This window comes from Phocoena phocoena, chromosome 19 (genome assembly GCF_963924675.1).
Source record: "Phocoena phocoena chromosome 19, mPhoPho1.1, whole genome shotgun sequence".
In the NCBI taxonomy this organism is placed as follows: Eukaryota; Metazoa; Chordata; class Mammalia; order Artiodactyla; family Phocoenidae; genus Phocoena; species Phocoena phocoena.
Genome location: NC_089237.1, coordinates 58065415 through 58080535, shown reverse-complemented (window position 1 = coordinate 58080535; position 15121 = coordinate 58065415). Strand labels below are relative to the sequence as shown.

Genomic DNA, 15121 nt, shown 5'->3' with positions numbered 1-15121 from the left:
ACATCACTCGTCTAAGGGAATAGAGCACAGCTCAGAACACAGGGGCCTGTCACCTCTACACCCACTAGATCATACTGCCCTGTGTGACCTTTACATGGCTGCAAAGGTATAATTCATATGTGTTGATGTGAAATAGCAGTGTTGACCAAATAATATAAATTTTTAAAAATAAAATAAACTATGGTAACCTCAAAATACTCAAAAAGGAAAAAAATATTCACAAATATCCTTTTGAATGGCCATACATGGAACTGAGAAATACATTTACTTTGGTCACTACTCTCATGAAGCTTACATTCTAGTAGTGAATGAAGGTAATAATACCAGGCAGTGATAAGATGTATAAAAGGAAAATGAATCAGGGTAAGGGGATAAAGAGAGGGGCAAGAAAGGAGTCGATTTTAAAGACAATAGTTTCCTACGGAGGAAACGGGGCAGAGGGGACAGGGTTGGAAGCTGGAGTTCACTAAGAGTTCACCTCTTCATTTTGTAGCTTTGAGTTTGGAATCATACATCATTATGAAACAAAATTAAGTCAAAAGAAAAGAACAAGCCCTAGAAATCAAAAATAAAATGAAGTGATGGAACCTAATCATACATCAACTTGGTAGCATAACCACCAGCGGGGAATGAATGCTTTCTTTCTTTTCTTTTTTTTTTTTAAGTTCTTTATTGAGGATTTTTTGTTTTTGTTTTTGTTTGGGTTGGGTCTCCGTTGCTGTGCGTGGGCTTTCTCTAGTTGCTGCGAGCGGGGGCTACTCTTCGTTGCGGTGCACAGGCTTCTCATTGTGGTGGCTTCTCCTGTTGGGCAGCATGGGCTCTAGGTGCGTGGGCTTCAGTAGTTGTGGCGCACGGGCTTAGTTGCTCCGCGGCATGTGGGATCTTCCTTGATCAGGGATCGAACCAATGTCCCCTGCACTGGCAGGTGGGTTCTTAACCACTGCGCCACCAGGGAAGTCTGGGGAATGCTTTCAAGTGACTTTAAACTCAGTAATTTAATTAGGAGGGGTGCGGGAAACACCCAACTCCAGGCCCCTGTAGCCCTCCTGTTCCACCTGAGGCAAGAGGAAGAATCTGAAACACCTGTGAAGTTCACAGCCCAGAGGCACAGGCTCAACGCAAGGCAGAGCCCCAATCACAGGACTCGCCCACTCCTCACCACCACATCACTAAAGGCCTATTGACAGCAGGTCCTTTCACCCGGTACATCATGTGCACCTATCAAGAAAGAATTACAGAACTTCCCTGGTGGTGCAGTGGTTAAGAATCCGCCTGCCGGGCTTCCCTGGTGACGCAGTGGTTGAGAGTCCGCCTGCCGATGCAGGGGACACGGGTTCATGCCCCGGTCCGGGAAGATCCCACATGCCGCGGGGCGGCTGGGCCCGTGAGCCATGGCCGCTGAGCCTGCGCGTCCGGAGCCTGTGCTCCGCAATGGGAGAGGCCACAGCAGTGAGAGGCCCGCGTACCGCAAAAAAAAAAAAAAAAAGAATCCGCCTGCCAATGCAGGGGACACGGGTTCGAGCCCTGGTCCGGGAAGATCCCACATGCCACAGAGCAACTAAGCCCGTATGCCACAACTACAGAGCCTGTGCTCTAGAGCTCACGAGCCACAACTACTGAGCCCAAGTGCTGCAACTACTGAAGACCCCACGCCTAGGGCCCGTGCTCTGCAACAAGAGAAGCCACCACAATGAGGAGCCTGCGCACTGCAACGAAGAGTAGCCCCCGGTCGCCGCAACCAGAGAAAAGCTCGCGTGCAGCAATGAAGACCCAACGCAACCAAAAATAAAAATAAATAAAATAAATTTATTTTTTAAAAAAGAATCTTATTTCTTTAAACAAAAAAAAAGGAAAGAATTACAAGGCATATCAAAAGGCAAAAAAAAAAACCAAACACACTTTTTTTTTTTTTGGCGGTACGCGGGCCTCTCACTGTTGTGGCCCCTCCCGTTGCGGAGCACAGGCTCTGGACGCGCAGGCTCAGCGGCCATGGCTCACGGGCCCCGCCGCTCCGCAGCATGTGGGATCTTCCTGGACCGGGGCACAAACCTGTGTCCCCTGCATTGGCAGGCGGACTCTCAACCACTGCACCACCAGGGAAGCCCCCAGAAAAACACACTTTGAAGAGACAGAGAAAGCATCAGAACCAGACATGGTGGGGATGTTGGAATTATCAGACAGGGAATTTAAAACAAGTATGATTAATATGCTCAGGGCTCAAGTGGGGAAAGCAGACAGCATGCAAGAACAGATGGGCAAGGTAAGCAGAGATGGAAATCCTAAGATCCAAAAAGAAATGCTGGAGATAAACACTGTAACGTTAATGAAGAATGTCTTTGGTGTGCTTATTAGTAGACTGGACATGTTTGAGGACAGAATCTCTGAGCAAGAGTATTATTTCGAGAGAACCCTTGAAAACCCAAAAACAAAGAGAACAAAGACTTTAAAAAAAAGCACCCAAAAAACAAAACAGAATATCCACAGTCTGTGGGACAACTATAAAAGGTGTAACATGTACATAATGGTGATTCCAGAAGGAGAATTAAGAGGAGCAACAGAAGGAAATACTTGAAACAATGACTAAGAATTTCCCCAAATTAATGTCAGACACCAAGCTACAGATCCAGGAAGCTCAGAAAACACCCAGCAGGGTAAATGCCCCAAACAACTACATGTCAGCATGTCATTTTCAAATGACAGAATATCAAACATACAGAAAATACCCTGAAAGAAGCCAGAGGAAAGGAACACCATACCTACAGAGGAACAAAGATAAGAATTACATAGACTTCTCCTCAGAAACCATGCAAGCAGAAAGAGAGTGGAGGGAAATATTTAAGGTGTTGAGAGAAATAAACCGCCAACTTAGAATTCTGTACCCTGCAAAATTATCCTCCAAAATGAAGGAGAAATAAAGACTCTCAGACAAATAAAAATTGAGGGGATTTATTGCCAGTAGATCTGCCTTGCAAGAAGTTCTTTAGAGAGAAGGAAAATAATATGGATCAGAAAACTGAATCTACATAAAGAAAGGAAGAACACTGAAGAAGGAATAAGTGAAGGTAAAATAAAAACTTTTATTTTTATTATTATTTTTTAATTGGAGTAAAATTGCTTTACAATGTTGTTAGGTTTCTGCTGTACAATGAAATGAATCAGCTATATGTAGACATATATCCCCTCCCTCTTGGACCTCCCTCCCACCCCGCCACATCCCACCCATCTAGGTCATCACAGAGCACCGAGCTGATCTCCCTGTGCTATACAGCAGGTTCCCACTAGCTAGCTATTTTACACGATAGCGTATTTATGTCAAACCTAAGCTCCCAATTTGTCTTAGCTTCCCCTTCCCCACCATGTCCACATGTCCATCCTCTATGTCTACGTCTCTATTCCTGCCCTGGAACTAGGTTCATATGTACCATTTTTCTAGATTCCACATAGATGCGTTAATATACGATATTTGTTTTTCTCTTTCTGGCTTAGTTCACTCTGTATGACAGACTCTAGGTCCATCCACATCTCTACAAATGACCCAATTTCATTCCTTTTTATGGCTGAGTAATACTGCACTGTATATACGTACCACATCTTCTTTATCCACTCACCTATCATTGGACATTTATGTTGTTTCCATGTCCTGGCTATTGTAAATAGTGCTACAAGGAACACTGGGGTACATGTGTCCTTTTGAATTATGGTTTTCTCAGGGTACATACCCACTAGTGGGGTTGCTGGGTCATATGGTAGTTCTATTTTCAGTTTTTTAAGGAACCTCCATACTGTTCTCCATAGTGGCTGTATCAATTTACATTCCCACCAGCAGTGCAAAAGGGTTCCCTTTTCTCCACACCCTCTCCAGCATTTATTGTTTATAGATTTTTTGATGATGGCCATTCTGACTGGTGTGAGGTGATACCTCATTGTAGTTTTGATTTGCGTTTCTCTAATAATTAGTGATGGTGAGCATCTTTTCACGTGCCTCTTGGCCACCTGTATGCCTTCTTTGGTGAAATGTCTGTTTAGGTCTTCTGCCTGTATTTTAATTGGGTTGTTTGTTTTTTTGATATTGAGCTCCATGAGCTGTTTACAGGTAACAATTTGTTCAAAATAACAACAGCAACAATGTACTCAGTTATGTATGCTTCCCTATATATCTTATGTGTACATATACATACATACTTATGTAGCTTATATGTGTGAAATTAATGACAGCAGTGATACAAGGGATGGGAGGAAGGAATTAGGATTATTTTGTTATTGGTATTATAAGATACCCACACTATTTATGAATGGTATAGCATATCTGAAAGTGGGCTCGGATTAGTTACACATGTATATTGCAAATCTAGAGCAACCACTAAAAAAAATTAAAAAGAGGTATAATTGATATGCTAAGAATGGAAAGAAAATAGAACCATAATAAATGCTCAATGAAAACCACAAAAGGTAGAAAAAGAGTGGAAGACAAATACAAGAACAAAGATCAAGGACAACAACAGAAAACAGTAATGAATATGGTAGATACTAAGCCAGGTACAGCAATAATCACTTTTAACATCAGTGGTCTAAATGCACAATTAAAAGACAGAAATTTCAAAGAAGATACACAGATGGCCAACAGGCACATGAAAAGATGCTCAACATCGCTTATTATTAAAGAAACGCAAATCAAAACCGCAATGAGGTACACCACCTCACACCAGTCTGAACGGCTACCATCAAAAAGTCTACAAGTAATAAATGCTGGAGAGGGTGTGGAGAAAAGGGAACCCTCCTACCCTGTTGGTGGGAATGTAAATTGGTGCAGCCACTGTGGAGAACAGTATGGAGGTTCCTCAAAAAACTAAAAATAGGGATGCCATATGATCCAGCAATCCTACTCCTGGGGATGTATCTGGAGAAAACGCTAATTCAAAACGATAACATGCACCCGTATGTTCATAGCAGCACTATTCACAATGGCCAAGACATGCAAACAACCTAAAGGTCCATCAACAGATGAATGAATAAAGAAGATGTTGTACATACACACAATGGAAATTACTCATAAAAAAGAATGAAAAATGACATTTACAGCTTCATGGCTGGATCCAGAGATTATCATACTAAGTGAAGTAAGTCAGACAGAGAAAGACAAATACCATATATCACTTATATGTGGAATCTAAAAAAATGATACAAATGAACTTATGTACAAAACAGAAATAGACTCACAGACACAGAAAACAAACTTATGGTTAGCAAAGGGGATAAGGAGGGATAAATTAGGAGTTTGGGATTAACATATACACACTACTGGTATATAAAACAGATAACCAACAAGAACCTATACTGTATAGCACAGAGAACTATATTCAATATCTTGTAATAACCTATAACGGAAAATAATCTGAAAGAGAATACATATATGTATAACTGAATCACTTTGCTGTACACTTGAAAATAACACAACATTGTAAATTAACTATACTTCAATTTTTAAAAAAGTAGGAAAGGGGGAGGGGGAGCTGTACAGATGAGCCACGAGCCCCACCCACAATGCAGGAGCTGCAGTCCCCTTCAAAAAAAAAAAAAAAAAATCAGTGGCTTCCAGGGGTTAGGTGGGGAGAAATAAGTAAGTAGACCACAGAGGATTTTTAAGGCAGTGAAAATGCTCTGTATAATAACAATGGTGGAAACAAGTCATTATACATTTGTCCAAACCACAGAATGTACACCACCAAGAGTGAACTCTAAAGTAAACTGTGGACGTTAGGTGATTATGATGTGTCAATGTCGGTTCATCGTTGGTGACAAATGTACCACTCTGGTGACTGATGATGACAATGGGGGAAGCTATGAAATAAGGGGTACATAAGGGTATATGGGAAATCTCTGTACCTTTCTCTCAATTTTGTTGTATAACCTAAAACCGCCCTAAAGAATTAAATCTTAGCGAGCTCCCTGATGGACTATTGCTTAGGATTCCAAGCTTTCACTACCGTAGCCCAGGTTCAGTCCCTGGTTGGGGAAATGAGATCCCGCAAGCTGCGTGCCGTGACCAAAAAGGAAAAATTAAATCTTTTAAAAAACTATCTTGGGCTTCCCTGGTGGCGCAGTGGTTGGGAGTCCACCTGCCGATGCAGGGGACACGGGTTCGTGCCCCGGTCCGGGAGGATCCCACGTGCCGCGGAGTGGCTGAGCCCGTGAGCCATGGCCGCTGAGCCTGCGCGTCCGGAGCCTGTGCTCCGCGGTGGGAGAGGCTACAGCAGTGAGAGGCCCACGTACCGCAAAACAAACAAACAAACAAAAACTACCTTATACATATGATATACTTCACAATAACAAATTTTTACTAATTACATGGCAGGGTGTGGTCAACCATAACAAATGCTGCGGACACATCAAAAAGATGAGGACTGAGAAATGACCCCTGGGATTTGGCAGCATAAAAAGACCTCAACAGGAGCAGTTTTGGAAAAAAAGAAATGTTTTTAAGACAACATTTATACAACTACAAAAAAACTACAAAAAAAAAAAAGGTAACTTGAATAAAACAAAAGGTGTGAATGTCCTTTACATAGAAAAGTATAAACATGCATCAAAACACACTAAAGAAATCTAAGTGGAGGAACACACACACACACACATTCTTGAGTAGGCAATTCTCTAGGTCCCTGAATAGGTCTTAGAGAATCAATACAATGCTGATCAAAATCCCCAGATGGTTTTTTGTAGGAGTTTCAAGTTGAAATTAAACTATATGGGGGAGGAAAGGGGGCTGAGAATAGCCTGGTGACTCCACAGAATTCTAGGAGGCTCCCCACCGTCACCTTCCACCCCATCTACGCACACACAAACAAATCCTTTATATACGCCTGATATGACAAGTCTGGAACTGCATATCAGTGTAGAAAGGACGGAATATTCAATAACTAATGCTAGGGTAATTGATAGAGCCCTTATTCCATCTACACAAATTAATTCCAGGTAAAGTTAAATATGAAAAAAAACGATGAAAATCTTTAGAAGGCACCATGATAACATTGGGGCAGCATGACAGAGGTGTTAGTGGCTACAACTTGCTTATACCAATATTTTATAGAGTTGAAGTTGTACATATCTAGAGCATCCACCTGGAAGAAATTCTGGCACAAGGACATCTGTTATAACACATTTTGAACAGTAAAAAGATAGAAATGTTCCAAGTCATAATCAGTGGGGAAATAGATAAACTATGGTTTAGTTGTACTATAAATATCATATATTAAAATGAACTAGATACAAACCTAGATACAGATCTTGATACACAGCAAAAATATGAAAAAGCAAACTACAGAAAACAATATTCTATATAACATTTACTTGAAACTAAAATCATAAAAATACTGTATGTTCTTTATGGATACAGGGGCACATGAGAATTACAAATCGAGAGGAAGAATGTACCTCTGGCAAGAGAAAAATGATGCAAGTACCCTGGCTGTACCTACAGCACTTTATACCTTTAAAAAGACATCTAAAACAGGTATGTCAAAATGCTGACACAAATAAAATTAGCACGGTGGATGATTTGAGTATCTGCCGCGTTATTTTGTTTGAAATATTTCACAATTTTAAAAGTTTTAATTACCTTTTTAGTGAAATAAAACCACCATACAGGATGATTTTTAAAGGCAGCTGCCAGCTCTCAGCACACGGATCAGGGCCCGCCGCTTGCCTTATGTGCCGTGTGTGCTTCCCCTGCCCCAGCCAATCAGCCCCGAAGCATGTTTGGTCTAGGGCCACAGCCTTCACAACAGCCAGCGCAGGGGTGAATGTAAGCAGCTACTAAATACGTATTTGACAAACAACTGGAGACCTCTTGATACAAACGTCTCCAACTTTCTACATCTGCACACAGTCAACTGGGTACCATTCACTTGTTGAAAGTAATCAAATTTCCAAACCATGTTTCCCTCTTTTTTCATGGTTTTGTCTAACTTCTCTTTTTGTAGGTTTTCTGCTGCCCTTCACCGTTCCACAGAACCCTGACTGTTTTCAGTCAGCTTGGATTCTGCTTCCTTTATACAAATTCTTCCTGTAAATTTATGAGGCTCATTCCTGAACTCAGGCCAGTAGCTCCTGAAGCACCATCCAGACTGTTTTTAAGACCCTTTGACTCTCAGGCTTTTTCCAACAGAGGTCTTCCTTTAATTCCTTTCCTTAAATTTAATTTCTCTCCTTATGTTGGCTTCTCTATTCCTTTCTGTTTGGATACAAACAGAATTTGAGATCATTTCCTACAAAGTTTTCATCTACCTTCAGAATCCAAGGTTACTGTCTTATAGAAGATGACTGAGCAGATTACAGGAAGGTAGGTAGATAGTTCTGAGAATTCCATCAACTAAATAAAATGTCCATTTGAAAAGGTGTCCTACACAAGGCAGCGTGGTATAAAGGTTAAAAAATGCTAGTCTAGTAAATTCAGAAACATAATGTGTACAAGCAGAAAAGATTCTCACATGAGTGGTCTGACGAGGTGTTGTGTGGAACCAAAACAAAGTCATCCGTGTCACAAGAAGAGTTCTTGCTACTAGTACTGGCGGAATCTTTGGACACCTGGAGGGAGCTGGGAGGACCCAACGGTGGGGAGGGTAAGCTTTCTTCCTGAGTATGCTGCACGTCTGGAAGGCACTAAGATGAACAACATAAAATTAAACGTGGCCTCATAGTACAAAGCAAGTCAGAATAGCCATCAGGCTAAGGAATATTTTCATGAAAGTGGCACAGAGTTCAATTCCATTTAAGATTAAAAAAAATCTCTTTGGCAAATCCTTCCCTTAGGAAAGCACAGTTTAAAGTGTCTTTCCATAATGACTTCTAAAATGTTTTCCAAAAACGATACTTAAAAATACATCATACCAAAACAACAACAACAACAAAAACCCCATCATACCAGTTATCCCATGTACAAGCTGCCTCTCCTGAAATGGTTGAGGTGAGTTTTTATCATCTCCACATCCCCGTTTCAGCGCATGGCCTAGCAAAGCAGATACTCAATACCTGTTTACCTCATGACTAAAACAAAACGTCCAGGGACTTTAAATTAATGACATCCTGCACACACAAAGTTTTAAATCTCCAATGAAGAAAACATTATAAAAGGGAAAGCAAGAGACCCATGTTCACAGTAAGGATAAGGGCATGTAAGCACAGAGATCATTTGCACTTCCAGAAGGAGAGATTTAGAAAACCTTACAGGCGTGGGTGTGTTCCTCTTGTGTTCTTTTTTGTCAGGGGAAGGAGTTGATTTGTGGGAGACAGGACAGGAAGGGAAGAAAAGCATATAAAGATATTTAAAGATACGTGGGCGTAAGTAGCTACAGACCTCTTGACACCTGCCCACTTCAAGGACACTAGTGACAACTCTAAACTGAATGTCTTCATCATACAATAGTTTCCTAAAACAACGAACTTCGTAATTTGTTGTGTTAGGTCCCCATTACCATGTTTAACCTTTGTTTCTATTTAAGAAAAAGGAAAATACTACATAATACGCTCTTCCAACCCCAGGGTTAGTAGCTACTGCCCCTGTGAATGTCACTGAGCAGTGAAATCAGTCTCAGATCTCCTTATCACTTCTGTGTGTGTGTGTGTGTGTGTGTGTGTGTGTGTGTGTGACATACACATAATATAAATTCTCCTTATCACTTCTGTGTGTGTGTGTGTGTGTGTGTGTGACATACACATGATATAAATTCTCCTCATCGCTTTCGGAAGACCACTTACGCTTCAAGGTTATAAAGAGAGGAAGATCGAGGACTAACATGACAGAGCACCTACCATGGGCTATAGGCTTTCCGTGTATTATCTAACTTCAGCCCTGTTCTGAAATCCATTTCATACATAAATAAACAAAACTCAGAAGATTAGGAAATCTGCCAGCTGAAGAGCAGTTGAGCTGGGCTGGATTCCAAGTATCTAACTCCATGATTTCTTTCCAGTGCCATTTCTTTCCAGGCAGGAACTCTCTCAATTTCCTCCTTTGCTATTTATAAAATCACCTTCATCCACAACCACTTGGGTGGAAGAGATGCTTCTTGCATTCAAAGCTAATCTCTCCACTAATTCTCCCCACCTCCTCAGGGACCCAGATCACTCCCCTCTGCTCCTGACACTTTCACCCTCTCCCTTTATTCTGGCTTTTTTCCCCTCTGCACATAAACATGTTGAATTTGTCCACATCTCAAATCAATGCAGCCCTCTCAGTTACCGTCTTCTCTCCCTTCTTCACTTAACAATGTTTCTTGAAACTTCAGTCTTCACTGACCCCAATTCCTCACCCCCTGTGTGTCGCCTAACCCACCATAATCCACTTCCTGCTTTCAACCCTCCACCAAAACCGCCTTTATTAAGCCCACCGGGGACCCCTGTGGCCGCATTCTCCGGAGGCTCCTCTATGCCTTAAGTGACCTGACTGCGACTCCGACACTGTGGGCCGCTCTTCTCCTGACCCACTGCCTCCATTCAGTGACCCTACTCTCTTGCTTTCCCCACTGCTTCTTAGTCTCCTTTGCCCCTTGACGGAGAGGAGTGGCTTGCGGGATTCCCCAGGGCCACCCTGGGCCTCCACTCGGCACACTTCGTAGCCTCACCTGGGGTCACTCTCACCTTCCTGCCTCAGCAACCACTGCCAGAGTGACGACTGCAGCCCTGCCTCTCCCAGGCTGTCCCCGCGTCTGCACACCACCAGCACCTCGCCTCTGTGCTCCCTTGCTGAGTGGCTCCATCAAAGTCCACCCACTTGGGTCCCATCGAGATCATCCTCTTCCTTAGGTCCCAAGTTCAAGCGATCTCCAGGCGCCACAAACTCTTCACCTTGCACTTCCTGGCCCCTCGTCTTCCCCTTTCCTACTGCTGACTTACTTCAGGCCCTCATTCTCAATAAAAACAAAGCAAGACCAAAACCAAACCAAAAAAGCTGCAATGGTCACAGGTTGTTCTCTTTGATCTCGTAGAGAGGATTCTCTCCTTGTCTCCGATCCAATCCTCCACCTGCTTACGGAGGAATTTATTTGCTAAAACACAGTGGATCAGATGACGCCTCCACTTAAGATCTCTCAAATGGCTCACCACAAAAAGTCTGGCCTCCCCTGCTCGGTGCCCAAATTCTGCCAAGACACAGCCTCTCCCTACCCTTCTGGCTCTGCTTTCCCCTCAAGCACATAACCAATGCTCTCTGCACCCTACAGACTGAATCGTCAGAGAAGCCTGTCCAACCAGAGCTTCCGGCAACGATGGGAGAGTTCTGTTCTATCCAGCATGGTGGCCACCAGCTACATGTGGCTATGAGCACTTGAAATGTGGCCAGGGAGACTAACGAGCTGAACTTACATTTCACTTAATTCTAATAATGCCAAGGACGGCTACAGATTCCTTCAGCGGGTCACCATTCCACAGGGATTCCTCTGCTTACAACACCACTCTTCTACAAATTCACCGTGCTTACCCTTCCTTCCAAACTCAACTCAAGGGCTTCCCTGGTGGCGCAGTGGTTGAGAATCTGCCTGCCAGTGCAGGGGACACGGGTTCAAGCCCTGGTCCAGGAAGATTCCACATGCCGTGGAGCAACTAAGCCCGTGCACAACTACTGAGCCCGTGCTCTAGAGCCTGCGAGCCACAACTACTGAGCCCATGTGCCACAACTACTGAAGCCCGCCCACCTAGAGCCCGTGCTCCACAACAAGAGAAGCCACTGCAATGAGAAGCCCGTGCACCACAACGAAGAGTAGCCCCCGCTCGCCGCAACTAGAGAAAGCCTGCGTGCGGCAACGAAGACCCAACGCAGCCGAAAATAAATTAAAAAACAAAAAACAAAAACAAAAAACTCAGCTCTGTGCCTCTCCTGAGCATCTTTGCTGGCTTCTTAGTCTGATTTCATGCCCCTCATCCACACTGCCAGAGGCAGTAAAGGCATGTATACATATGCTTCTATAGCGATGCTTTACCTGCCTCTTCTCCACACAATTAAACTAAAAGCTCCTCAATGAAGGGACCTGGTCATATCTTCCACTGGTATCAACCAAAACTTCACAGAAAGTAGGCATTTAATAAATGTGATTAAAGCAACAGATATTCAAGAGATATTCTCTAAGTAGCATTTAGCCTATAGCCAGTATCATAACTAAAAGAGTGACCTGAGCTTTTTGTTACAGAGTTTTTGTTTTTCACCTTTCAAAGATTTCTCTGGAATGAAGTAGCAGCTGGATATTTGTGTGAGAACGTAAAAAAGAGAATGTTACGTGGGCATGCCTGCATGCATCCACCCTCAGTAAAAGAGTCTGCTGCGGCCCTAGGAAGGAAGGCAGTGCCTATAGGAAGTCCTCTCACTTTTGCAGACTATGTTGAAGCAAGGCCTAACAGATCATCCCATTTTCTGATCTCACTAACTGGAAATTACATTACATTACATTGTATTATTCCTGCTCTCCTCTTATTTCCAGATTTCCTTGTTATTTTCACTTCAAGCATTAGCTTGTCATAAAGGCCTTCTAAAAAAGGTTTTTCCACCAAAGTTCTGAGCATCTAAGTATGTCTCCCCTCCCCCGCCCCTCGCCCCTCCTCCTGCCAGCACCTGTTCCACCCTTCCCAGCGGCCCAAGACATGCTGCTCTCTTGCGCTCCCTTTCAAAGCATCCCCATCCAACAAAAGCCCAGCACACTCTGTCCAGTCAAAGCACTTCCCAGCTGCATCCCTCCCGGCGGCCCCTCTCTTTCTCCTCCCTTGGGGTCCTACCCTCCCCCAGGCTTTCCCACACTCAGCTTCTCCCCTGCTGTCCTTCTCTAGCACCATCTCTGCTTTTCACACCACGTGTCACCTTGTATCACATACGTGCTCCATCATGGTAGCTACCGTTATCAAGTACTCACTACATACTACCACCCACTCCCCTTCAACCAGAGGTTAACCAGGCCTCTGTAACCTACGTTACAGACAAGGAAGCTCAGCTCAGCCTGGGAACTGACCTGCCCTGTAGGATACAGTGAGCAAGCAGCAGGGCCAGCGCTGAGGCTGGTCCTGCCCGGCTCCAAACAGAGCCTTCGGTCTTTCCCTGCAGTTCCGCTCCCCAGTCGCTCCAAATCCAGTGTTTTCCTATATTCCAGACTGAAACTGGAAATATACAACACTTTTTTCCCCTCTTAGTTTTTTTAAGTTCATGGGAATGTAATGTAAGTCTTATTAGTCCATCTGCTTTTTCTATCTGGTTTGAGTCTGCAGGGCTGTGCAGAAAGGTTTCTTGCCAGCTTTAGGACTCATCCGTTCGCAACAGGCTGCCGCAGCATCTGCTTTCACTGTGGGGTACTGGGTTTCCCTGGAAAATAAGAATAACTGCACCTGCCACTTCCTGAGTATTACTGTGTGCCAGGCACCGGAGCAGGTGCTTTTGCTCATTTATCCTTAAAAAACTCTATGAAGTGGGTAAATTATACTCACTTTACTTATGAGAAACAGGCTCAGAGACACTGAGTCACCTGTCATAGGTAATATGGCAAGTCAGGGATGTGGAAGCTCCCAAGCCCCAGACTCTTAAGCCTCAAGCTGCTAATCACCCAACCAGCTCCCTCTGTGATTCCCCGACCCTTCTGCCAGCAGAATTCAAGAAATGCACGTCTGCCAGGCCAGTCTGGAAAATACCTGCAGTGGCTGACACAACGGCCCCTGGACCTTGGCTTGTGAAAAGTCTCAAGGTCACAGCCCTCTCAGGCAGCAAGAGAGATGTGGGGGAAAGTCCAGAAAAGCACAGAAGTCGGAATGGCAAGGCCTGGGAGAGCAGAGCAGAAGGAAGGAATGACCAGAAGTGGCCGTAAGTTCTCAGGATCAGGAAGAAGCACTGAGACTGCAGGGAAGATGGCCATGGGGTGCACGGCTCGGGCAGCCCTGGGGAGGGAAGAGGCTGCAGTGGAGCCGGCTCACAGGGCCAGTCACCATGACTACGGGGCCTAAGGCAGTGAAGTCCGCTCAGAGGGTACTTGTCCACCACTGCAAGTTCTATGTACGATAACTGTCCAGACCGATGTTTATGACACTCATGAAACAAATGCGAATTACCTATCTACGTGTCACAGTGACATCTTTCCCCACCTCACTGGTCACGAAAGGGTGAGAGTACTGTGTTCACCAGTCAGAGGGGAGTGTGCACAGCCAGATAAGGCGGAGTCCAGATCGAGGGCCTCAACAACAGCACTCTTTGCCCAGGCCTCAGCTGCACTAGGAAACTCCACACATAAAGAGAATACCCACGACGTATCTGCAGGCTCTGTGAGCAGATGCAGTAACACAGGCCCTAACGTTACCTTTAATACAACCAGGACTTACAGGTGGAGAGGCGAAGCGACAGGATGGAGAGCTGCTACAGGGACCTTCAGAGGCGGAGCCGGCGTACACGGGCACCGGGACCGGGCAGGCTGGGGGAGAAACACCGACGAATGGAGTGCGATTACACGAGCTGTCCACTAGCAAACCTGTCACAACTACTACAGCTTTGTGTTGGCCAAAAATTTACATTCACCTACTTATTACAGCTCCCATGGGTGAAACCAAAAATGCAGTAATTACTAAACTCTTTCAATTTGGACTTGGAAGGAAAAACAGAATTGTAATTAAATAAACACAACTACAAATATTTAAGCAAAGTTCAATGAAATCTTGAGAAGCACATAAAAAATTAATTTTGTAATACCAAATACTAATTTTTCCTTAAGTTTGCATTCACTCTTTAAGTAGAAATGTAAAAAGTGGGTACTCACATTTTTTTACTGGAACTTGCTCAAGAAAAGGATGGCTAAAAAATGCTTCTATAATGAAAATGAGAATGCAACCATTAAACTGATGTTGATTTTTGCAGATAGGTTAACCTCGTCAATGTAGTCAACATAATATCCTTGAGATCATACATAATTATTATTAACTTCTTTACATAGACTCCATTTCCTTTAAATGTAAAAGCACGTTATTTTATAAATCATCCATAAAACCCATCAAATTATAAGTAATTCTTAATGAATGAAAAATTTAAAATAATGGTATGAATCCTCAGAGTGTCCATTACCAGCACAGCACCCCTGAGGTGACTAAAGCAGATGTGTCCTCTAGTGTG

At 43.7% G+C, this 15121-nt stretch overlaps 1 protein-coding gene across 1 annotated transcript in view; it reads right to left on the bottom strand.

Annotated features, from left to right (window-relative positions):
- The window catches only part of ULK2 (unc-51 like autophagy activating kinase 2), a 64005-nt gene that overhangs the window by 25864 nt on the left and 23020 nt on the right, over positions 1 to 15121 (bottom strand). The window contains exons 11-13 of the mRNA XM_065896698.1: positions 14772 to 14819; positions 14341 to 14429; positions 8487 to 8658 (exon numbers count right to left, since the gene is read on the bottom strand). Coding sequence (XP_065752770.1) covers positions 8487 to 8658; positions 14341 to 14429; positions 14772 to 14819 — 309 coding nt within the window. The remainder of the gene's footprint in view (positions 1 to 8486; positions 8659 to 14340; positions 14430 to 14771; positions 14820 to 15121) is intronic.